The 25020-nt window shown below is 41.0% G+C and overlaps 1 protein-coding gene across 2 annotated transcripts in view; it reads right to left on the bottom strand.

Moving 5' to 3' along the window:
* Positions 1-4025: 4025 nt before the first annotated feature.
* Ppil4 (peptidylprolyl isomerase like 4) overlaps positions 4026-25020 on the bottom strand; it is a 32066-nt gene continuing 11071 nt past the window's right edge. The window contains exons 8-13 of one of the 2 annotated variants that reach the window (NM_001395054.1): positions 24403-24527; positions 20924-20990; positions 18716-18827; positions 16051-16147; positions 12028-12175; positions 4026-5676 (exon numbers count right to left, since the gene is read on the bottom strand). In NM_001395054.1, the coding sequence (NP_001381983.1) occupies positions 5425-5676; positions 12028-12175; positions 16051-16147; positions 18716-18827; positions 20924-20990; positions 24403-24527 (801 nt within the window). In that variant the 3' untranslated portion in view covers positions 4026-5424. Of the gene's footprint in view, positions 5677-12027; positions 12176-16012; positions 16148-18715; positions 18828-20923; positions 20991-24402; positions 24528-25020 lie in introns of both variants that reach the window. The other variant, XM_087567236.1, reaches the window with a different exon arrangement.

The raw sequence follows: 25020 nt of genomic DNA, 5'->3' as shown, positions 1-25020 counted from the left end.
AATGCTATGAACCGAAAGACACAAGGGCTGATGGTCACTAACAGAGGAACTGGGATGAGCACAGGCAACGACGAGGGGTGTTGTATATGCTACATGAAGCCTTGAAAACATAGACCCATGGCACCGGCTTATGATTACATCTGAACCCTGGCCACACTGGTTAGAAACATAGGTTCCAAGGTTCATCCTAGCATCCTCTGCTGGCCTCTGGCCAAAACGCTACAGAAGCTTTTCTTGGATTCCACAATACAATACCTCACTGCACAAAAAGGTGCCAAGTTACCCTGCCCTCACCTTGACTCCTGTCCTAAAATGTGTTCAAGTTCTAACTCCTTATATCTGTGAACATAACTTTATTTGGAAATAGTCTCTGTAAAAGTCACCCAGGTAAGATGGAGTTGTATGGCCTTGACTGGGCTAGCATCTTTATTAGAAAAGGAAGAGGGAGACTCAGACACAGAGATGCAGGGCAAAGGCCATGTGAAGACGGAGGCTAATCTTAAAGTGATGTAGCTGTAAGCCAAGGAACACACCAGAAGCCAGCAAGAATCATTAATGTCTTCAAGCGGCTACCGTGTGTGTTTTGGCATCACGTGACCACTCATGTAGAGGCTATCGAGTGGACATAGGATGTAACACGGGCTCTCAAATGAAACAAGTATCCTGGTGAGACCTATCATGTTACTTCCTGTAAGCATTCGAGGGGAAAAGGCTATGAATCTGTGCTTTTGATTTGTGAATAGTAGATGACTATTGATGTAAGAGTGAAACAACCCTTCTGAAGTTAAAACAGTATCTGTCATCCAATGAAATTACAGTAACAGCAAGGCTCTGCTGCATGCTGCATGTGCAGAGATGAGTTGGACAGGGTGACTGCCCCTAAGACAGTATGAGAGGTGGCCCATTAAGGGACTGTGGACTATATTAACTAGGGAGCTCCACTGATTGCACCCCCAGAATATTAAAGTTTTACCCAAACCACATCCATCTGTAGCCATTCCAGACCCTCAAACTGGTCTCTGAATAACTGATTATGCAGCAGAGACCTTGACTTATGATTTTTTTTTAATTGATGGGAGGCCCACTCTGTCTCAAATCCAGGCCTCTGCTTACATAGCACCTCCTCTGGGAAGGCGACTTGGATTAAATCTGGTTTGGGGTTGTATGAGGCACGGATATAGGATGAGTTACGTTCAAAGCAATGGGAGCTGTGGTACCAACCTGTTGCAGATCTTATATCCAACTCCCATTTTCTTTGGCTACATTGTGCCACTTTCTCCCTTAGGAACATGCTCCAGTTTTCTACTGCCTGCAGATCCATTTCTGGATTTGCTCCCCACTCCCTCCTGTCTTTGGGCCTTCCTTTCTCTTTCGGACCCGACCCTCCGCTTTGGTCAGTCCATCACCGAGTGTTCCCTTAGTGCTCCTGCAACTGCCACAGACCTTTGTTTCTGACTCAAGCTTCCCAACTGGAACCCAAGCCTCCCCACTGCACCAAGGAAACAGTACAAAGCAAAACTGTTTTCAGGAACCAAGGGTCACTGTGGTAGAGCTCTAGAACTCGAGCAGCGTTCTCTAACTTCTCTTTTTGTACACACTGCTGCTAGTATGTCACTGTGTGGGAAATCATTCTTGTGTGTCAGCTTCCCAGCAATCCAGACGAAGTAAATAACATCAACACAGGTTTTTTAAAAAAAATCATTAAGTTGACTGGGCAGTAGCATGCACCTTTAATCCAAGAATTCAGAAGGTACAGGCAGGCTCATCTTTGTATTCAAATCCAGCCTGGTCTACTGAGCAAGTTCTGGGACAGACAGAAAAACCCGTCTCAAAAAACAAAACAAAAACCATTACATCTATTTAGTGTGGGTCTGGTTGCTCATGTGCCAGTGTGACTGTGGAAGTCGCAGGACAACATGTAGGGCCCAGGGGTCGAATTCAGGCTGGGTGACATGTGCCTTTACTGGACGAGGCACTCGACAGCCCCTGCAATACCATTTTTAAATTGCACAATGAAAACAACGGCTAACTCATCCATCTGCCTGCTCGAATGGATGCAGAATGAAGAGGCAGGACTGCTAACTCTGGTGTTACTCATGTTTTCCAGAGCTGGGTGGGTTATGAGCCAGTAGGAAGAAAGGTCAGCAAGAATAACTGGTGTTATTTGCTTTGAAACGGAGACAGTTTTGAAAATGAAGGGGATCTCCACAGGTTCACCTAACAGGAAACAACCTCCTCTCAAATTTCCCATCAAAGCACGGTCTCCTAGCGACAGCCACTGAAAGGTAAAGCTTCTGAGATTTCGATTTTACTATCTGTTATGTATTCTCTGTGACTCGACCTTCAAGGGTATGAAATGTCAAACTTGAGATGAAACCTCCACTCACCAAAACGCAGCTTATTAAAGGCACCGGCAGGATTGCTGAAGTGCCATGAAGGTTGTCACCCAGCCCGCTAACAAACTATTACAGTTCTGGCCAAAATCTTTGAAAACTCAACTGGTAAAGGGATACAGTGAAGTTATACTGACAGGCAATCTGGAGTTTGAAGTAACTGTTTTAATGCGAACTGTACTTGCTGGGTTTTTTTTTTTTTTCAAAAGTCAATGGAAAACCACAGACGATGGGTTCCATCTAGTGCAGTGAGACGGTTCTCAGCATGCACGAGGCCCTCCATTCGATGCCAACACCTAAGGGAAAAAAGGCGGAGTTCACCTAAAACCTACAGAAGCCAAATCTGAGACAGCAAACTTGGGTCACTTTACCTAGATATAAGCAGTAGTCAGATCTAATCTAATCAAGGTACATCACACACGTTAGGGCTAAAAATCATAATTGAAATCACCTGGTGGGCATAATGGCAGATATCCTTCATCCTGCACGCACAAGGCAGAGACAGGCAGATCTCTAGGAGTTCAAGACTGAGGGCCTGGACTACATAGTGAGTTCCAGGCCAACCAAGGCTACATAGTCTTAAAAACAAGCAAAACTCACGTGGTGAAGTAGCTGGGAATGGGGCTCGTTGGTAGAGGGCTTGCCTAGCACCCACGAAACCTTAGGGTCGGTCCTCAAAGCCACATAAAATAGGCCTGGTGGTACACAGTTATAGTCCCAGCTCTCTGGAGGATCAGAAGTCATACCCACCTAGGTTTGAGGCCAGGGTGGGTTATAAATAACTCCATTAAAATAAAATAAAATGGAAAAAATCACCTGGTGAAAACCACAGTTTCTCAAAAGAAATCCTCATACATTATCTTTGAGAATGTGAATTATTATAGCCATTATAGAAAACAGTAGATATTTTGGGGAGACAAACCTTCAAGATAGTACTGCTATGATCCAGCAGTCTAATGGGTTTCAATTGGCATACTGAAGGGCTGTGTGTGCTCCCAGCTCAGACACAGAATAGACGTACTTGCCTATCAATACAACAGAGAGAGAAAACATGTCATATGTACAACAGGATATTGTTTATCCTTTAGGAAGGAAACTATCATTTGCAACATGGATGAACTTGGAAGACATTAATACTGAGCGATGTAAGCCAGGCACAGAAACATAAGTTCTTCGTGACTTCATTTTTATGGGAGTCTAAAAAGTCAAACTCAAGAATGAAATGACTGTTAGATCCCAGGACAGTAGTTCTCAACCTGTAGGTTGAAAGCCCTTTGGGGGTCAAATGACATCTTCACTGGGGTTGCCTAAGACTATTAGAAAACACAGATAATTACCATAATGGCACCAAGATTACAGTTATGAAGTAGCAATGAGGTAACTTTATGGTGGGGGTCACCACAACAGGAACTGAAGGGCTGAAGCGTTAGAAGGTTGAGAACCACTGCCCTAGGGCATAGTGATGAGGAATAAAGGAGATTCGGGTCAGAGAATATATTTTTTTACTAAATGAAAGGAAGAAATGTCTGCAAAGTATTGCAGGGAGTGCAAGCTACGGTCGATAATAATGAATAGATTTCAAAAAATCCCCGAGAGCAAACTTCGGCCAAAAGAAAGAAAAAAGTGAGCTGATAGCTGTTTGTAATATGGATTTACTTGCTTCAGAGTATGAACATATATCAAACATACTACACCCCCATAAGCATATAAAATTACTGTTAAATACATAAGGAAACAAAAGAGCTTCTTACAACTTGCAATCAAGGACATGTTTTCCTTGAAATGTTTGGTGCATCAGTCTCCCACCCAATACTCCAGAACTCTTAAGCGGAGTCTCAGCTGTCAGTCGGCAACTCCTCACTGCTCCCAGCTTGTCTCTTGCTCATTCTTCAGGAAGTTGTTTTAGAACATCTGTGTGAGCAACACCCACAGTTCTGTGTGCAGGATAGCTGTTTATTCGAGTGTGTCTGTGTGTGTGTGTGGGGACAGTATTTGGAGGCATGAGGTCAGTGCGAAGCTCTCCCTCAGTTGCCCTCACTGAGAAAGGGTTTCTCTCTCTCTCTCTCTCACTACCCGGAGCTGCACCTGCTCCTGTCCCCGCAATGCTGGATTACTCACACGCACTGGCACACTTGGGTATGTGCTGAAGATCTGAACTCAGCCCTTTGCTGGTGAAGAAGCACTGTACCAACTGAGCCATCTCCCCAGAAAAGATGCTAGCTTCTGATGTAATTAAGCTTTTTCTATTAGTGGTCAAAAATATGTACAATAGTGGAGCAAATGTGCTCTAAGCTGTATGGTAGACTGATACTCTCATGGCTACCCCTGCCCCCATACAAATTCACATACCAGGTAAATTAGAGCAGCCATAACTATAAATGCATCAAAACACAAAACAAATCGCCAGATAGTGCCATGCCCAACTGAAATGTTCACAGTGGCATTCCCTAGACAGCGAAAACTAACAAACAACCTAAAAGTCCATCAACTGAATCACATTCACACAACTACGTAACCATAAAAATCAATGGACTCCAAGAAAAAGGAAGTACAGAGGAAATATACATTGTGCCATTTGTATAAAAATTCAAAAACGTACAAAATTAACAGCAGGGCAAATACAATTCAGAAAACCCCTGCAGGAGAAGGATCACATGGAATTTTCTAGTGAGTGATACTCTTATCTCTCACGCTGCAGCTGGGTACAGAACACTTCCATTTTCAAGGTTGTATGTCTTATATACAAGTCTGCGGACTTCTGTGATATGAAACGATTCATTTTTAAAAGACTGAAACTATGAAAGATGTTAAATATGAACGTTACCATGTATACATAACAATAAAATTTGTATAAAAAAGTATACATAAAATGCCCCCCTCTCTTCCAGAGCCCCACACCATCAGTGTACCCTGAAAGGCAACAATGCTAACATGGAGACCACAGTCGGCTGTGCAGGCAGGAACTGAGAGCGGCTGCACACCCCAAGTCTGGCTGGGCAGACCTACTACATTCCATCTGCCTCCTGTCTGCTCATCTGTACTTGGATTTTTCTTTATCTTTGGATTTCTTTGGACTTCTGCTTCGGTCCCTCTTTCTGCTCCTTTCCCTCTCATAAGGATCTGTCTGGTACTTGGGTTTGTGGCTGTTGCTATAGTGGCCATCCCTTTCTCGAGATCGGCTACGACTGCGGTTCTGACGCCGGTCTCTCTTTTCATTCTTCTGTTTCTCCCAACAGCTTTCTTCTTCTTCATAATGGCCAAATCCCATTTCCCTGTAGATATCCTGTCAAACAAATGCAGTGTTAAAGTCAATCAGTAGAATAATCATCTATGAGCTCTGTCCATTCATGAAGCCCAGAAACAGCTGCCATTAGCAAGTCACTGCAATAGCTCAAATTCATTTCTTTTACTTTTAACTTTTATTTTTATTTATTTTATTTTATTTTATTTTATTTTATTTTATTTTATTTTATTCGGCAGGCTCATGCTATGTAGCCCAAGCTGGTAATAAACTCATTCATTTCTTTTTTTTTTTTTTTTTTTCTTTTTCTTTTTCTTTTTTCCGGAGCTGGGGACTGAACCCAGGGCCTTGCGCTTCCTAGGCAAGCGCTCTACCACTGAGCTAAATCCCCAACCCCAACTCATTCATTTCTTAAGCCTCAGCTTCTCTCAGTTTCCTGCCCTCATGCTTTCAGTGTATGTATCACCACGAATACTAGAATCTCATAAACTATATTAAAGCGAACAATTAAGAAGAGGGAACTGTTCTTAAAGGTCTGATTGGTTTACATCTATTCAGGTGACATGTAAGATCAGTCCCAAAACACAGAGCTGAAGCAGCCACATAAACACTGAACACACCTTATTTTTTTCCCAATGGAGTCTGTGGGATGAATCCAGGGCTTCACACATGCCAGGGAAGTGTTCCACGACCCCCAGCCCTAGCACAGAGCCCGGGGTTCCAATAACAGAGAGCCATACTCCATTCCTCATTCTCCACTTCCCCAAACTGTGGTCTATCCCTGAACTGCAGGGAAACTGCTAACGTCCCCTAATAATTCCACAAAGAACATCACTCAAATAACACAGTAGGCCGAGATTAAGGTGTGTCAGTCAGTCTAGAATGAAAACAGACACTGAGAACTTTGGCCTGTACAGTCCCCACCAGGCTGGTCTTAAACTTACTCTGCAATCCAGGCAAGTCCTGAACTCCTGATCCCCCATCTCAACCTCTTAAGTAGCTGCAATAGAGGACTGCGTCACCATGCCTGGCTCATTAAAAATAAGACAAAACTAACTAACTAAAAAAAAAAAAAAAAAACATTTGCATTGGGAATGAAACCCAGGCCTCTTGCATGCCAAGCACACACTCTGCTACTCCCCAGCCCTGGTTAATTTCAAAGTGTTTTGTAATACCTCTCTATGTTCTAACCCATGCTTCCTATGGTCACACTGAGCTGATACATGATGTGCTAACACTCTTACTTAGTCTGTCAGACATTAAAGGCAGTGCAGTGCATGACTGTAATCCCAGCACTTCTGAGGCAGAGACAGGCGGATCTCTGTGAATTTAACATCACTCTGATATACACAGCAAGTTCCAGGACAGCCAAGGCTACACCGTGCATCTCTGCCCTCAAAGAAAAGTATCCTATCCTTAAAAGTGGATTAGGAACAATGTCTGATGCCAAGAGAATAAAAGGGTCTCACTGGGCTGGAGGTGTAGGCAGGCACACTAGAGTGCTGCTTGCTCTCTGCTCAGTCTCCAGTTAGAGCCCCAAAACATGGATATGGGAGAAATGAGACCCATTTTGTCTACTTCAACTAAATACTACTCAAGTTCTTGTAACCTAGTAAAATCCCAAAACTTCAACAACACAAAACAACCTATGGAATTAAGGCATAAGATGAAAAATTACACTGATGAGTTTCTGAACTGAACAGCAAGGCATTTGAATCGCTGTTCAACAAGCAACAATTTAAAGAGCAAGTTAAAGCACCCTTCAGAGACTCAACTCTCTCAGCAAACGGCAGCAAACAGGAAAATCTTAGCTACACTTACAACTTATTTTGAAATTCCTGTTGGAAATAACTGGTTATTTTTTTGAGACGGAAATAAGAAAACGATGCTGACTTTCTTATGAAGAAAAGGAATCAATATAGCTATATTATCAAATCAAACTATGAAATCCAAAAGACTTACTGTGATGTACTTACAGGGGAAGGTTAGAAAAATAGATTGCAGAATCTAACACTGTTACAGTTACGATCTCCACATTATTTTAAAACGTAAGGGTGTGTCAGAAGAGAACTCTCAGCGGGACACTCTCTTCCACTTTGCCGAGGGGGGGGGGGGTCTGCTAGGCTGGAGTAGCATGTCCCATGCTGGGCCTCAGGTTTCTGGGGGTTTTCCTGTTTCTACCTTCCACATCAGCACAGAAGTACAGAGATTACAGATGTGTGGCATAAAGCGTGTTGCTTTGTTTTTCTTTGTAAAGGGAGGCTCCAGGGACTGAGCTCAGGTCACAAGGCAGGTGCTTAGCCAGCTCTGCAGCTCTACAGCTTTAAAACAAACTGCAATAGCACTTCTTCCTTCTCACTGCATGTCAAAAGAAAAGGACTGCCATCGTAAGTCTTAAGTATCAGAAAGTAGAGAGGCTAGGGAGCTGGCTCAGTCATAAAGTGCCTGCAGACCAGGACAACAGTCTGATGTGAAAAGTTAGGTGACTTGAGATCATCTAATCAGTGAGCTCTGAGCTCAGGCAGAGATGCTGGCTCAAAGAAAACAATATAGAGTACAACAGAGGAAGACACTTAACTTGAACCTTTGGCATGCGTACACACACACACACACACACACACACACACACACACACACACGCACGCACGCAAAAAAAAAACATGTGCAAAGGGAGCTTAAAAGGCTTCAGTAGAAAACATGTTAAATATTCATAGGAGTGTGATATGACATCTTTTTTAAAAGACTGGGGTGATCTAGAACCAAGTTAACAGAAATTCAGAGAAAGGAATTGGGCTATGGAGAAGGCTTCGTGGGAAATGGCCTAAAGGCCAAGCACTGTGGGCTGGCAGAGACAGGAGGATCGCTCGTTTGTTGGCTACCAGTCTAGCTGCATGCTTGGTAAGAGACCCTGATGTAAGGAGTAAGGTAGAGTGACAGAGTATGAGCCCACACCCTCCTGTAGTCTCCAGAGCACACTCACTGCACACACAAGAACATATGTACTAAAATGCACCCACATACATACATACATACATACATACATACGTACATACATGCATACATACATAAGCAGTTTTGTGGGGGAAGAAGGAAATACTCTGCTTACATCACCTGGAATATTACAGTATGGGTCAATTCTATTAGAATAACAAGGATTGAGGAAAGAAGAGGAATCTGAATATATTCCTGGTAAAAAGAACAGCAGTAGACTGTGAATCTGATCTAAACTATGGTTCCACAGCATACTACACGTGTAAGCTTGTCAGTAATAAGCCTCCTCCTTTGTCTTTGTTGTAAAATGGGGGTAAAGACCTTACATTTTACAGACAAAACAGCCTTTTTTTTTTTTTTTTTGGTTCTTTTTTTCGGAGCTGGGGACCGAACCCAGGGCCTTGCGCTTCCTAGGTAAGCGCTCTACCACTGAGCTAAATCCCCAGCCCCCAAAACAGCCTTTATTCCTTTTCTTTTTATGTATTTATTTGAGGAACATTTGAAGGAATGGACCAAGATTGTTTAAAATCTTGCTATCTATGAGTATTTATCAAATGTACACTTAGTAAAATAGTTTAGATCTAGGAAGATATTGAGTACCTGTATTCAAATCCCTAGCACTCACAGAAGCCATGTATGAGTGCAGCTCTTTAGCCCCAGAGCTGGGCCTGAGGGAACAAAATGATCTTGGGAGCCCTTTAGTCAGCCAGCCTAGCCAAAACAGCAATGCCAAGGTTCAGTGTAGACTGTCTCAAAAATAAGGCAGAAAGCTTACATAGGCAAGTGTACTTGAACATCCATGTTAACAACACAGAAGCAGACAGACAGACAGACAGCAAGCGAGCACACTGTTAAACGTAGACCAACATAAAAGACATCATCATCATCTACAAGAGAAAAAATAAGAGGATGAGATGGGGTTCAAGTTCCACTTTATATGTGTACTAGTCTGTAAATCTCTCCTTTTTTAAAAAAAACTCAGAGTCTCATTACATAACTTACCCTGGCTTCAAACTTTTGACCTTCTTTTAGATTCCTATAGTGTTCAGTTAGATTTTATGTTTGAATTTTATTGTTTTAAAAACTACAAACCACTTAATCACACTACCTGGAGGCAAAGGCAAGCAGATCTCTGAGTTTGAGGCCAGCCTGGTTTACACAATGAGTTCCAGGCTGGCTAGAGTTACACAGTGAGATCCTCTTAAAACAAAGCAGGCCACAAAGCAAAACTACAAACCAAAACAATGTTGTTTTTACAATCCATTAATACAAAACAGAAAATGAGAGCCATTACCTGAAATAAGAACTAAACCAATGTCATAGCCACAAGGAGACCTACTCTAAGTGACCTTAAAGCTATACCTTGACAGTATTAGCAAAAGTAATGAGATTAGCCAGACAGGAAATGTTTGCACACACTTGACCTGTCTGAGAAGTATCTCCTTCCTCAAAGACGGAAACTGTAACTCAGAGTTAACTTGCCCAGGTCACACTGAGCAGTGCGGAATTGTCTCTCAACTCTCCTGACAGCAAAGCTTTAACTCGGCTTAGCCTTACACGTCTACTTGTGTCTCTGCTTCATAGTCTTCACTCCTGTTCCTTCTCATCTCAGCCCACTGGAAGCTTTCTCATTGACCAAGACCATCTCAAATGACTATTATAAAATAAAATAAAAGCTTGCAGTCAGAATGAAATGACTTTTTAAAAATTTAACAAAGAGCTAAAACGGGTTAGAAATTATTTCATTATCACTGTTTTAGGAAATAGGCTGCTGGGAGAGCTTCGGTGTGATGTTTAATTATGAGCTCTATTTTTATTTTACATCTATCTACAAAACAGACAGGACATAAAAACTTCAAGAGCTAGTCAGAGGTAAGAAAGAGCTCATGGTTGTCATCCTATCAATTGGAAGTCGAAGGCAGCAGGATCAGTTCAAGGACAGCTGCTGCCACAAATCAAGTTCAAGGCTAACCAGGATTACCAGACGCCCTGTCAGTAAACAAATAAACCAAAGGAATCTTCAAGCCCACTGGCAGTGCTGCACGTAAAATACATGCCGGTCACCGACGTTTATTGTCGCACCATTCACAACAGCTAAGTTATGGGCACAACTAAGGGTTTAACAGAAGAATGAGTGAAGAAAAGATGGATATCCACAAAGGAAACTTTTTCAGCCACAGTGTGATGTCTTGTGTAGTAAAAAGATGCAACTCGACAGCCATATTCAGCAAATTAAGTCAGTGTCAGGAAGATAAACTGTGTAAGTCTTCTCTCATTTGTGGTTCTAGATTTTATATAGTCATGTACATACAGATTAAATAAAGGAGTAATTGTAGAGGGGAACGAGGGGACTAATGGGAAGGGAGTGGAGGTAATATTTGCAATATACAATACATACACGTAAAAAGATTTAAAATAAAATCAAGAGGCTGGAGAGAGGTTGTGCCTCAGATAAGGAGTGTTGACTGTACAAGCGTAAGGAACTGTGTTCAACCCCCCAGAACCACTTAAGAAGCTGGGCAGGTTCACAAACCTTAACCAGAGTGCTAAGGGGAATGGAAGCAGGAGGATTGCTGGGGCTTGCTGGCTACCAGCCTAGCTTCAGGTTCAGTGAGATGCTGTCTCAAGGGAATCAGATGGCGAGTGATAACACAGGTCAGAGTGCCCTCCTCTGGCTTTCCCTGCATGCACACCCCATGCACATGCTCTACAACACAACTTGTTGGACAGATGATGTCTTAACTTAGTTTGTAAAGTGCTGAGGGGCTGGTAGAGGCTCAGCATTTGAGAGGATTTACTGTCTTCCAGAGGGTCCAGATTCAGCTCCCATCACCCATGTAAAGCTGCCCCATAACTGCCTCTAAGTCCAGCTCCAGGGGATCCAACACCCTCTTGTGACCTCCAATGGCAAGTACCACATATTTACAGATATATATATGGATAATGATGATGATGATGATGATGATGATAATAATAATAATAATAATAATAATGATATCTTTTAAAAAGTGTTGAGAGGGCTGGAGAGATGGCTCAGCCGTTAAAGGCTAGGCTCACAACCAAAAATAAAAAGTGTTGAGAAATTAAGCTAGCAATTGAGAAGCAATTTTTCAACATCGACACATTTGGTTTTTTAATGAAAATGAGTATCCACAGGTAAGGAATTCATTCTAGATTACAATGTAAAAATAGATAATAACAAATTACTCTGCAAACAGTATTTATATCCTGTGGGATACGGTCTTAAATTAAAGTGCATTATCGTGCTTGTCCATTCTTTAGCTCAGAGTAGGGATTACTACTCAAAACTATCCCTTACCTCCTAAATCACACGACCACATGCACTGTGCAAAACGATAAACTATTGATTTCGCCATATTTCAGTCTGAATATTGGAAATACCTGATTAGGATTTTTGATTGGCATGTAATCTTCATCTTCTTTTTCTTCAGAGCAGTGACGGGTTTTCTTTTTGTGTTTTTTACTTGTGTGTGAGTGACTTGATTTTGAGTCTTCTGCCTGTTCATCTAGTATTAGATCATATTTTGCACTGGAGCATTTAATTAAGGACAAATGGTATAAATTATGGATAAGAAGCAAGCCATAAGAAATACAGCAGGGGTTGGGGATTTAGCTCAGTGGTAGAGCGCTTGCCTAGCAAGCACAAGGCGCTGGGTTCGGTCCCCAGCTCCGAAAAAAAAAAAAAAATACAGCAAATAAGGGAAGCCATGAACTGAATGGAACTTAAAGCAAACAGCCTCTGAGAGCACAGAGAACATCTGCAAAACAAGTAACAGTCCGTCTGCCTTCACTGCAGTCCAGAGGACTGGAAGGGACCCTGGGATCAGCCAGCTAACAACCACCAGGCAAAAGTAATAAGGAAAACAGAAACCGAAATATATTTGTCAACAATGAAAAACTCAATTTAAAAAGTGAGGCATATCATCAACTAAAGAAACTAAAGCAATATGAACCCCAAAGCCAACGCTCTCTACATAAAGTGCATTGCATGACTCTCCTTAGGTCAGCTGCGAGAGGAGGATGTGACGGTGTGGACATTTTTATAAGAATTTATAGCAACCAAAACTGTAAGTTACATGAACACAGATATACACATTAGAACCATTTTTAGTTATCAAAAAATGGGAGCAATATTTAAAAAGATGTAATACGGGGTTGGGGATTTAGCTCAGCGGTAGAGCACTTGCCTAGCAAGTGCAAGGCCCTGGGTTCGGTCCCCAGCTCCAAAAAAAAGAAAAAACAAACAAACAAACAAACAAAAAAAGATGTAATACATTCTAGTATCATAGTATGATATAATATAAAAGGAGTTATTAATAATTATTTTTAAATGTAATGAAGGCCTATATTAAGATTAAAAGTGAAAACAATTTTAAGTCAAACACTGTATGAGATCCCAGGACTCAGGAGACAAAGCAAGCAGATTTCTGTGAGTTGACTTTGTAACAAGCTCCAGGCTAGCCAGAGTTACACAGTGAGTCCGTCTCAGAAGAAACAAGCAAACAAAACTACACAGATCAGGAAGTTAAGAGCTAAGAGTCTCGCTGCTCTTCTAAAGGATCTGTGCTCTGTTCCCTACACACATCAATTAGATGACAGCTGCCTGCAGCTCCAGCTCCAGGGCTCAACACCCTCTTCTGGCCTCATCAGGTCCCACATTTACACATGTGTATACCTATGTATAGACACACACAAAACTATCATTCTAAAACACAACTACTTAAAAACTTCATGCACATACTTGTAATCCCAGCTATTCAGAAAGATGAGGAAAAGAAGAGATTAGACTGGGACTAGCCTGGGCTACAAAGTAAGGCCCTGCCTGGGGAAAGAATGGAGACCCCAGATACACATTACTGTAATTTAAACTACAACAAACTCTATTAAAGGTAAAGGATTGAAAGGAAAAAATGAAACACGCTGTAAAAGTATATTTTATTCAGCTGATGTAACTGCCATTCCTGAGGCTCAGTGCTTGTCTGCTAACCTAGGCCTAGTCCTGCAAGCTTTTAGCCTAGGTACAATCTAATGTAGACCTAGAATGTTTACAACCTCTGAGACTTACTGTTCAATAGGCTCACCCTTTCTTGTTCTTTCTGATCTCTCACCGGCTCGTTCAACTCAAAACTCCCCTCTAAAGTGACTGATTGGATCTGGCCTCTCTCTTTCGGCCTCTCCTGAATTGCTCTGCTTGGCCTCACACTAACTCTGACAATATGTTCTATCTTCTTGCTTCTTCCCATTCATTCTCTAGCTTCTTCTGACTTCACCTCGCTTGTTCTCTCTCTCCAACCTGTTTCTGCAACATTCTCCCAGTAAAACTGCCTCTTTCTGTTCTGCACTGACCTAAGTCACTTCCTTTACCTCTCTCCTTGTGCAGATCCTAATCTGTAAATTCTCTCTCTGATTCGTCACTCTGTCTGCCACTCAATTAGACACACTTTCAAACATGAGTGCTTCCTTCTGCACACTAACTTTACCTTCACTGTTTGGGACTCCAGGTCTGTACTAAGGGCGTGACTATTTCAGACAGAGAATAAAGGTGTGCGCTAAGGCTGAGCCACAGCACGACTAGAAACAGTAAATCATACAATCTTGGGGTTCACAATGTGATCAAATATCCTGCAACAAATAACCATGTGTGCATGTAACAGAAGTGAGCAAATCTTCTCTAAATGTTATTTACAATATGTCACTAAAACTGTAACTGTAATTGGGTCTAAGGATGTGATGTAACTCTGGTAGAGTGCTTCCTATCATGCAGAAACCCCTGGGTTCAATCCTAGCACAATAAGAATAATGTTTTAAATCAGAAATAAAGTAAATTCTCTAGTATAATATAAAGCCTTAGGATAAAAGAAAGCATAAACTGGGCATGGTAGCACACACCTTTAATCTAGGCACTTAGAAGGCAGAGGCAGGTAGATCTCTTATGAGTTTGAGACCAGCCTGTCTATATACTGAGTTCTAGGACAGCCATGGAGTAAGACCCTGTCTCAAAAATAAACTAAGAGAAAGCATAGGATTAGTGTAAAAATAATCCCTGTCTCTATAGTAGACTCTGAGAAGGTTGAGCTCTGGAACACGAGGAGTATGAGGAAACCTAACGTAAGTGCTATTTTAGTTGCATCTGGGACTGAAGTCAACATTGCCATGTTCTTTAGGACCAGAATGTAATGTCTGTTTTTATACACATACCCACAGCTCTCTGAATGATGGGAAACAAAACAGTCTCAAGAGCTGGAGTACAGCTCAACTAGTAGAGTGGTCACCCAACATCCATTAAAACACTTCAGTGCTACAAACTTAAAAATAATATACTGACTTCCTGATAATCAGAAGGACTTCTGTGGTAAGCACTTCTACTTTATGCCCCACGGTTCCTTGACTTGTCCTGTCTATTCTAAGTGGTTAAGCCTAAACTTACCTTTGACATGAAGGTAACATTTGCACAAGTTTGTCTGTGCCTTTTATGACTATAAGCTTTAATCACATGCTCTCTAATATCCCTTGTTAAAAACCAACCTCAGCTTGCTTGTCTGGCTGTCTGTGAAGACTTAGGGTGATACTGTCAGCACCCTTCAGACATCCCAAGGCTTTGTGCAGTGCAGACAGCAATGCACTTTAAATAAAGCACTAAAAGCTAACCTAATACTCACCCTCCTTGATGAATACTTGGCAAAGACATGCCTATGTAACGCATTAAAGAGAACCTCTTTTCATCAACAGAAACAAGGAAACAAAGACACCTCTTATCAAAGATGATCACCAAAGAAATGACCCTTGCAACGTGTGGAGTGATAGATTTATCGTTGAACAAATAGAAATGATATAATATGAGCAGTAAGTTTCACTGCTTTTTTACTTGTTGCAATTTGGAAGAACCTGAATTATATGGTCCAAGCAATAGATTTCTTTTTAATCCTATAAATCTCAACTCTTGTACTGAACAGGAAGGAGCCCTAAACAAAAATTTAGCAAAAAGATTTAGCAAATCTTTGTTGTTAAAATGACAATGTATTATACAAAAGAAAAAAAAATCTAATCATGTGGCAAAGAAATACAAGATTTTGTTATCTAAATAAGGAAATTAAATATAAGAGAATGAGTAACACAAGAATATTCGATAGAAAGGAATTTAAAACATTATTATTATATATAAAAATAACAAATTTATTTTGTGAAGATCATCTGAGAATATTGGGTAAGTAAGGTATTTATCATAAGAGTAGGAGATAAAACATTTAGGCCTAATGCTTCTTTCAAACCTAACTTTCTCCATAATACAAAGTATAGTGAGAAAGCAGAGTCTATGGGAGACACTGACCAGCTGTGACAACAAACTGTTTCCCCACAAATGACCTACACAGTGGAAGCCGAGCATACGGTTCTTGTAAAGGATACTCTTGCTTGGGCTTTACTTTTTCTTTTAGAACCAAATTGGCTGGTTTATCCTGTTCCTTTTCATACTCCTTGAAATCACTCTTGGTATATTTCCCACCTATTTATTGAAAGGAAAAAGAATTAGTATCACATAATGATACATTAACAATTTTATAAAACACAAAGGGCACACATTGGGAGGTAGGAAAGTGAGGAAGGACATAGAATCTCAAGCCTGTCTCTGCTGAGGTTTCTACCTTAGTTGAAAGTGGATGTCTACTTTCTTGGTAGTCATATGCTGCCACCTAATGACGTGTGTGAATATTACAACATCCAACTGAAACAGCCCTACTGCATTGTTCAAGCAGACCCACTAAGTCCCTGAACTCTAGGACTGTGATTATAACCTGTAAAATCACATCAAGAGACTGGTTTGGGAAAGGGTATGGGCCTGGTAAGACTGGTGAGCCAAGCTGGGACAGGTTTCTCCTTCAACCACAAGAGAAGCCAACTCAGAGAGAAGAACAGACAGACTCTCCTCATGGAACAGAAGAAGTTAGAACCCCTCTAAGAGGGCTGGAAAATGAATTTGATTTATAAGTGAGAACACTGGGGGTAAGGCTCTGGCTCAGACCGCAGTGTGCACTGAAGAGGAGGAACCTACAACATGGCCCCTGGTGAGGTGAAGGCTGTTGTGAAGGGACAATGCAGAGGAGGAAAGTTCTTCACACAGACCAGATATGTCTCTCTGGATTTCTTATAAACCTTAACAAAAACTATTTTTAAAAAATCAATTCACTTTCACAAACCACTCAAATAGGAAAGAAATCATAACGGAGACAGAGCACATGAGCACAGTCCAAGTCACCTCCTCCTTTGAGAGATCCCAGCTGCCAGTGGCCTTCCAATGACAGCTCTAAGCCAAGCAGGCGGCCCTGCCTACTGGCTGCCCCAAACAGTCCTGTTCACGTCTGGTTTTAACGTGCAGTCAGGTCATGCACAAGTTACAAATGGCATGGAAAACCTGGTGGCTCTAGTGACAGTCCCATGGTTAACAACAAGGTCCCACCACGGTGTGACCTGGGTTTGACACCAAGCACCCACAAGATGGCTCATGACCATCTGTAACTACAGTTCCAGGGGATCAATACTCTGGTCTCTGCTGCCACCAGGCATACACATAGTACACATACATATACAGAGATAAAATATTCAGACATATAAAATAAGAATGAATCTTAAAAAAAAGAAAAACCAGAAATCTTCATTTTCCTGGTAAAATTTAGCATTACATGTGAATAACTACCAAAATGAAACCTTTTTTCTATTTTTATTTTGTTGTTGTTTTTCTGAGACAAGGTCTTAACTATGTAGCTAACTAGCCTGAAGTTTCTAAGGAAAGCTGGCCTTGAACTCACAGAGATCTGCCTGACTCTATCTCCCCAGTGCACAACCCTAAGTGAGGCCTTTTTAAAACATTGTAACACGATCTTCTTAAATTCAGCTAGGAATGCCGGTCAATGACAGACACATGCTTAGCATCTGTGAGACCACCATGCTCAATCCTTAACACTCACACACACGCCCACACATACACAAAGTTATACACAAGGGAAAGAATTCACGACTAGCCTGGGGAGTCAACACTTAATCTTAGCACTCAGAAGACTGAAGCAGGAGGATGTTAAATTTGAGGCCAACCTAGATGCCATAGAAAAACTGTCTCAAAAACTTTTTAATTCAATTTTAATTTTCAAAGTTTAAACTAAAAAGATATAATAATAAAATAATTTAAAAAGTAAACTCATGTTCTAGCATATAAGAGGTTCAAACTTAAGTTAGGCATGCCTCTATCACGGATTTCCATGTAGGTATACAGCAACTGTGAGAATGTCACACATCCAGGGTTAGCCCATGAAGGAGCTCAGGCAGTAAATGGTGACACATTCAACAGCAGACTGAGCAGCCACTGAGAAGAGCACACACACTAGCACACGCACGCACATTAAATGAGAAGAGCACACACACTAGCACACGCACGCACATTAAATGAGAAGAGCACACACACTAGCACACACACGCACATTAAATGAGAAGAGCACACACACTAGCACACGCACGCACATTAAATGACCTCTGAAGACATTATCAATGGGGACTTCAAGACATTGAGTACATAATCTGCATTCTGTGAACTCTTTTTTGAAATGAGGAAAAAAACATGCATGTATACAAAGAATGGCTGTAGAAAGAACAGGCAACTGGTTACTTCTAGGAAGAGAAATTGAGTATAAGAGTAGAAGAGAACATTACAACAAAGTAGAAGAATATTACAACAAAAAGAATAAACTTTTTTAAGTTTATTGTAAGTAAAAAAGTTTGTATCTAAAAGAACCAAATCATCAAAAAATCTTAACTATTTCATCAGATGTCTTCAATAGGTAATTTAAATAACTTACAGTATAAGCAAACAATAAAGATAAAGGTATTTTTATCCATCAACACATACATACACACACATTCTAAATAGCAGCTTTATAAAATTCTAAATGACATGAATTCTACTAACATTTCTCTTAACAGCACAAAATTAAAGCACATACATGCTCGCATGCAGACACACACCCACGTCCCCACCCCCCCCCCCCCCAAAAATAAAGCAGAACAAGAAGACACAGCAACACACCTTTTCCTTTCCATTTAACCTTTGCAACAGACTGGCTGAAATCCACGTGGATTCTCCTGTCATCTATAAGCACATTATCCATCTTGAAGAATGCTTTCTCACAGTCTTCTTCCTATTAATGATTACAAAAGCTCAGCGTGAATGTTTTTAGGAAAAACATCTGCAGCTACAACAAATACTATGAATACAAAAGGCTGTTGTTACTGAAACTGATATTCAAGTACTTCTTACACACTAGACATTAAATGTAGTGCATCTACTCTTAATTAACCCTGGTAATAACCTTTAAGGGTCCATCTATTTATTATCCTCATTATTTCAAAACAACAAAAAACAAAACAAAAATGAAAAAAAAAATGTTAGAGGACTCACTCTAAGATGAGCAGGGTACCAGCACCTAGAACTAGACTTTAAACACATATGAATACCTGGTTTATAACAAAGATGGCCCCACAGAGCTCTGGGAACAGAAAGACCTTTACCTTCAGAGGGGCTGGGGCACAGGAGTATCCGAAGTCGGACAACTGAAGCACAGTGTAATCCACATAGGGCACAGAGATCACAGACCCTCTGCCGCCCCATGGAAACACACAGACCGCCCGCCGCCATGGAAACAGTCTAACGACACGGCTTATATAGACCGCCGCCATGGAAACAGTCTAAGGACACGGTTTATACAGACCGCCCGCCGCCATGGAAACAGTCTAACGACACGGCTTAGGGAAACAGCACAGTGCAGCTGCAGAGGCCGGCAGCTGTGTAGGTTCTTGCATTTGCTGCTTTTGCAGAGGACCCATGTTTGGTTTTTAGCACCATTTGCTCACAACCATCCATGACTCTAATTTTAATTTTAGCGACTATGGAGCTCTCCTATGGTCTACAAGGGCACCATACATGGTGCACATGCATATATGAAGATAAAACAGTCATATACATAAAATTAAAGCTTAAAAAAGAATATAGAGAATATTCTCATGTCTTTAGAGTAAGCAGATTTTAGAGGCCCTCTTGAGAAAATGTTGACAGATGAGACTAAATTAAAATTATTACTTTTGTGTTTATCAAATGGGTAATCCACAGAACAGAAGATATATTCGTATGATGTATATTTTTAAAAAGAGCTTATATTCATAACATATAAAGAATTCCTAAAAGCCAACAAAAGGCAGGGAACTCTGTAGGAAAGCAGGCAAGTAACCGTTTAATAAACTTGATGGCACAAAGGCAGAGTGAGGAGCAGGGCACCTCATTTCAGGAGTACATTTGGGCCAGTGCGATGACTCAGCAGCTTGCTGTGCTTGCCACACATGCCCAACAACCTGGGGTTACCCCTCGAACCACAGACGAAGCCAGGTGTAGGGGCACTCATCTGCAGCTGCAGCACCCTACGGCAAGATGGGGGTAGAAGCAGGAGTCTCTCGGAAGCTTAGGTCAGTCAGCTCTGCAGCCCAGCAGAAACAGAAACAAGAGGAATCCTGCCTTCGAATAAGAAGGAAGAACCAACTCCCAAAACGTGTCCTCTGACCTCCTTGTGTGGGCTATCGCACACGTATATGGCCCAAATAACAGTAACAGTAAAGCTTGGATTTTGAGATTTTATTTTTTTATATATATGAGTGTTGCCCTGAATGCATGTCTGTGTGCTCTGGGAAACTCTGCTGATTAAGGCTGAAGTCTACCATTGACTTTCTGGGGTTCAGCACATAATGGAGGACTAAGAGTTGTACATTACATACAGAAAAATGAGGTAATGTCTGATTGAAGTAAGCACTTGGCCAACCAAGCTATCATCACTAAGGAAGATCTAGCAGCAGCTATCTGATCCAGTCCTCACACTGCACACTAACGAGAGGAAAGCCTTGGGACTCAGTTATATACTTAACAGATGTGAAGGACTTTTCCTAAAGCAATTAGATTCAGGCAGATGATAGCTAAACTTACAGTAAAGAAACATTGACAGCAGTAGCTGCTGAATTTATTTGAATGTAAGGTTAAAATAGTTAATGTTCTTGGATGCCTAAAGAAAAGCACCACCCTAGAAACTGAAGCACTACAACTTTTCATCTTGAAGACGCCTCAGAGACATAGCCAGGTGCAGTGGTGCATACCTCTAATCCCACGCACATGGAAGCAGGAGGATAACTAGTATCTTAGCCAAGGCAGAAAGTAGGAAAAACCAGAATCTGCTATATTTAGATTATGACATACCTTTTCAAATTCAATAAAAGCATAACAGAGGGACTCTCCTGTTTTCCAATCTCGGATAACTTCACAACTGAAAAAAAAAATTTTTTTTTTTTTTGTAAAGTCACTTTTTAAAAAAAGGAAAGAAAGCAAAGAAACCATTTGCTCTAATTCTTCACACCAGAACAAAATAAGCCAGCTATTAAACCCACAGAACTCTAAGGCTCCAAATTTTCAGCCCCAATTCTATTTAAACACACACACACACACACACACACACACACACACACACACACACACACACACCCCTTATCAACCCAGTAAACTAATTATCTAAATTCTACTCCAAATACACAAACTAGGCTTAGGGTGAGGGGATACGCAGGGGGAGGCTTCCTTTGAACAAAAATAAACTGCTAAATTATTTTCATTTAAAAAATATTTTTATATTTCTTACTTTTAGATTTCTGAGATTTTTTTAGATTTTTTTCTCCTGGGTATCCCTGACTGACCTGGTATTCACTATGAAACCCAGGTAACTTCAAAATCATAGCAATCTTCCTACCTCAAAGATTAAAGACTGAGCTGGAGAGATGGCTCAGTGGATAAGAGCACTGACTGATCTTCCAGAGGTCCTGAGTTCAAATCCCAGCAACCACATGGTGACTCACAACCATCTGTAATGAGATCTGATGCCCTCTTCTGGTGTGTCTGATGATAGCTACAGTGTACTCATATAATAAATAAATCTTTTAAAATTTTTAAATTAAAAAAATTAAAGATTTGCACTGAGATTAATGGTGTGCACTTTTCCAGTAAAATCTTTAAATCCTGAGTCTTTTTTAGTGCAAACATAAAAGACATTCTGTTACATATTTAAGTTCTTAGTATGTTTACTCTTTGGAATTTGTTATAAGGATCCACTAATGTAGCCTGGAACTCAGCCTGTAGACCAGGCTGACCATCACAGAGGTCTCCCTGCTGCTGCCGCCTCTCAAGTACTTTGATTAAAGGCACAAGTCACCATGGTTTGAGCTTATGCTTTGGATTTTAAAGTAAATAAGGCTCAAAGTTAATACTCTAAGCACAGTCACCACACAGAACTAACTTACCCAACAGTAACCAAGGGAAAGCGCCAAGAGAGTGGAGCTGAGAGCAGCCGGCTCGTCTCTGTCTGTGTATCGTATGATGGGGACTATTTTAAAGATATTAAATGAAAGGACATGCTAAGCACAGCACGTGTTAACCAGGTAGAAGAAGCCTCCGTACGAGTTCTGTTTCTGCACTAATGACACAGGGAAGGGACCCACGAGAGGGTTCAGAACCGCATTTGCTCCTGAGACAGAGGAGCTGAGTCACTCCCTAGGTCTACATGGGAGAAAGAGAGAACTGGCACCCAGTAAATAAACGTGTTTTTCTAAAAAGCCAGTAACAGTTTGTTTTCACAATGATGAAGACGACAATGATAATGATGATGGCCAGAGAGATGACTCTGGTTAGGAGCACTTGTTGCTCTGCCACAAGACCCAAGTTCCATTCCCAGCAACCGGTGGGCAACTCACAACTACCTAGACCTCCAGTGCAGGGATGCGGTGCCCTTGCCTACCCTCCATACGTGTGGACACCTGCATGCATATGGCATACGCTCATGCAAGACTCTCACACACACACCACATACTTTTAAAAATAATAATACATTTAAAATAAAATACTCAATGATAAAAAATAATATAGAAAAATTAATCAAAAGAAAAATTTTAAGGTTTATTAATTTATTTTATGTGTGTAAGTACACTGTTACTTTCTTCAGACACACCAGAAGAGAGCATCGGTTTCATTACAGATGGTTGTGAACCAACGTGTGGTTGCTGGGAACTGAACTCAGGACCTCTGGAAGAAGAGCAGTTGGTGTTCCTAACCTCTGAGCCATCTCTCCAGCCCAAGAAAAAAATTATTTTAAATTAATTTATTTTTATTTTATTTTATGTGTATTGGTATTTCGCCTGCATGTATGCAAGGCTGTAGTTACAGATGGTTGTGAGCTGCCATGTGGCTTCTAGGATTGAACCCAGGTCCTCTGGAAGAGCAGTCAGTTATCTTAAATCCTGGGGATCTCTCCAGCTCAAGAAAAAAAAATTTAACGGGGTTAGTCTGGTAGATTATAAGATGCTTGCTCTGAATGCTAGGGGACCCACATACGCAGTGATGTAAGCTTGTAATCACAGCACTAGAGAGGTGGAGGCAGGCAGACCCCTAGGACTCAAGTGTGGCCAGCCAGTGTAGTCTGTAGCCTTCTTGAGGAGCTCTAGCCAGTAAGAAATACTGCCTCAAAAAAGGAAAAGGCAGACACCACTGAGGAAGACAGCCAAGCCTGTCCTCAGGCTTCCACACACCTGCACATGCAGAATAAAAATACAACCCACAGCAACAAACCACCATTTCTCGTTTCTGAGGTATGGTGATATAAACTTAAGACTCACACACACACACACACACACACACACACACACACACACACACACACGCCCACACACACACACACGCCCACACACACTTGGATGGACACATAGCTTAATTTATGAAGTGTTTGCCAGGTATGCAAGACGCCCTAGGCTCAAACCACAGAAGCACAGAAACTGAGTGTGGTGGTCGCCTATCATCCTAGCCCTCAGAAGGGGGAGGCAGGAAGATCAGAAGGTTTAAAGTCATCCTTGGCTACATGAAAAGTTTAAAAAATAATATATAAATTTGTAAAATTTCATTCTGACAGATGCTGATAGGTTTAGGAGCTGAATTAAATGGGCATTTTAAATATTAATAAGATACAGAATATTATAGAAGTATTCTTAAATTGCTCAACTCATTCTATTGTGAAAATTTATGCTAGGAATTGAAGAATCACTCAAATATTAAATCAAATTAATGTGTCTGAAAACACACTTTTCTTTCCAACTGTTGAAACACATACCTATAAAATCACCAGTATGAAATTCATCAAAGAGGGTGGGACTATGTCTCAGAGGTAGAGAACTTGCTCAACATGCATGATGACCTAGTTTTGATCCCCAGCCCCACAAAAAAATAAAACAAAAAGCAAATTTAAAAATTCACTCAAGGGGTTGGGGATTTAGCTCAGTGGTAGAGCGCTTGCCTAGCAAGTGCAAGGCCCTGGGTTCAGTCCCCAGCTCAAAAAACAAAACAAAACAAAACAAAACAAAACAAAACAAAAACAACAAAACACTCAAAATCGACAAACTCACCAAAAAAATGTATAATTAAAAAAACCTGTGCTGAATGTGGTGATCTATGGCTTTAAGTCTTAACACTCTGGAAGCAGAGGTGGGCAGATCTCAAGTTCAAGCCCACTGTATGGCAAGTTGCTAGCCAGTCAAGGCTACATAATAAGACCCTGTTTCAAAAAGACAAAACATAAAACAAACACCCACACCAATCAGTTAACACCAGATAGTTCCAAATTTCTCTTTTACTAATCCTGGGATTACCTTCTTATTGGCCCAAATCTTGAGAATATGATCTCCAAGTCCTCGTCTGTGGTCACTGGATTCAGTTTACACACAAACAGCACATTCTCCGGGGGTTTAATATCTGCGTCAGGCAGGTCTCCCACCTGAAGTTACAAATAATCAAGCACACAAATCAAGTCCTTTAGTTTCTATTCCAAATGTTTTTGACCAAGCCCACAACACTAATTTCCTAAAACCATCTAAATTACACCATGAACTATAGGTTCAAGGTGAAAAAAAAAATCTAAGAAATATTTCAAGTGCTAGAAGATATCTCATGGGGTAAAAGTGCTTGCTATCAATATCAAGCCCAAAGACTTCAGTTCGACACCTAGGACTCTCACATATGTTAGAACATGGAGTCCTGTGAGATTTCTGAGTGCTTGTGAGAAAACGCCAAGAAACCAAGGTAAGAGTCTTGTGACCTCAGTTTCTTCCAAAGCATGGAATTGTTCTTGGATTGTGTAGCAGCAGATAGGAGTGCGTTTACTTCAGAGTTTGTGTTACAAACTACTGTTATGTTTACATGCCTGTATGAGAAAACGTGTCTTCGCCTGGTGCAGTCTGCCTGCCCCACTTGGCCCTGTGATTGTACAC

The sequence above is a fragment of the Rattus norvegicus genome, chromosome 1 (assembly GCF_021556685.1).
Source record: "Rattus norvegicus strain SHRSP/BbbUtx chromosome 1, alternate assembly SHRSP_T2T, whole genome shotgun sequence".
NCBI lineage: Eukaryota > Metazoa > Chordata > Mammalia > Rodentia > Muridae > Rattus > Rattus norvegicus.
The sequence above is the reverse complement of the archived record's forward strand: the minus strand, read 5'-3'. Positions and strand labels throughout refer to the sequence as shown.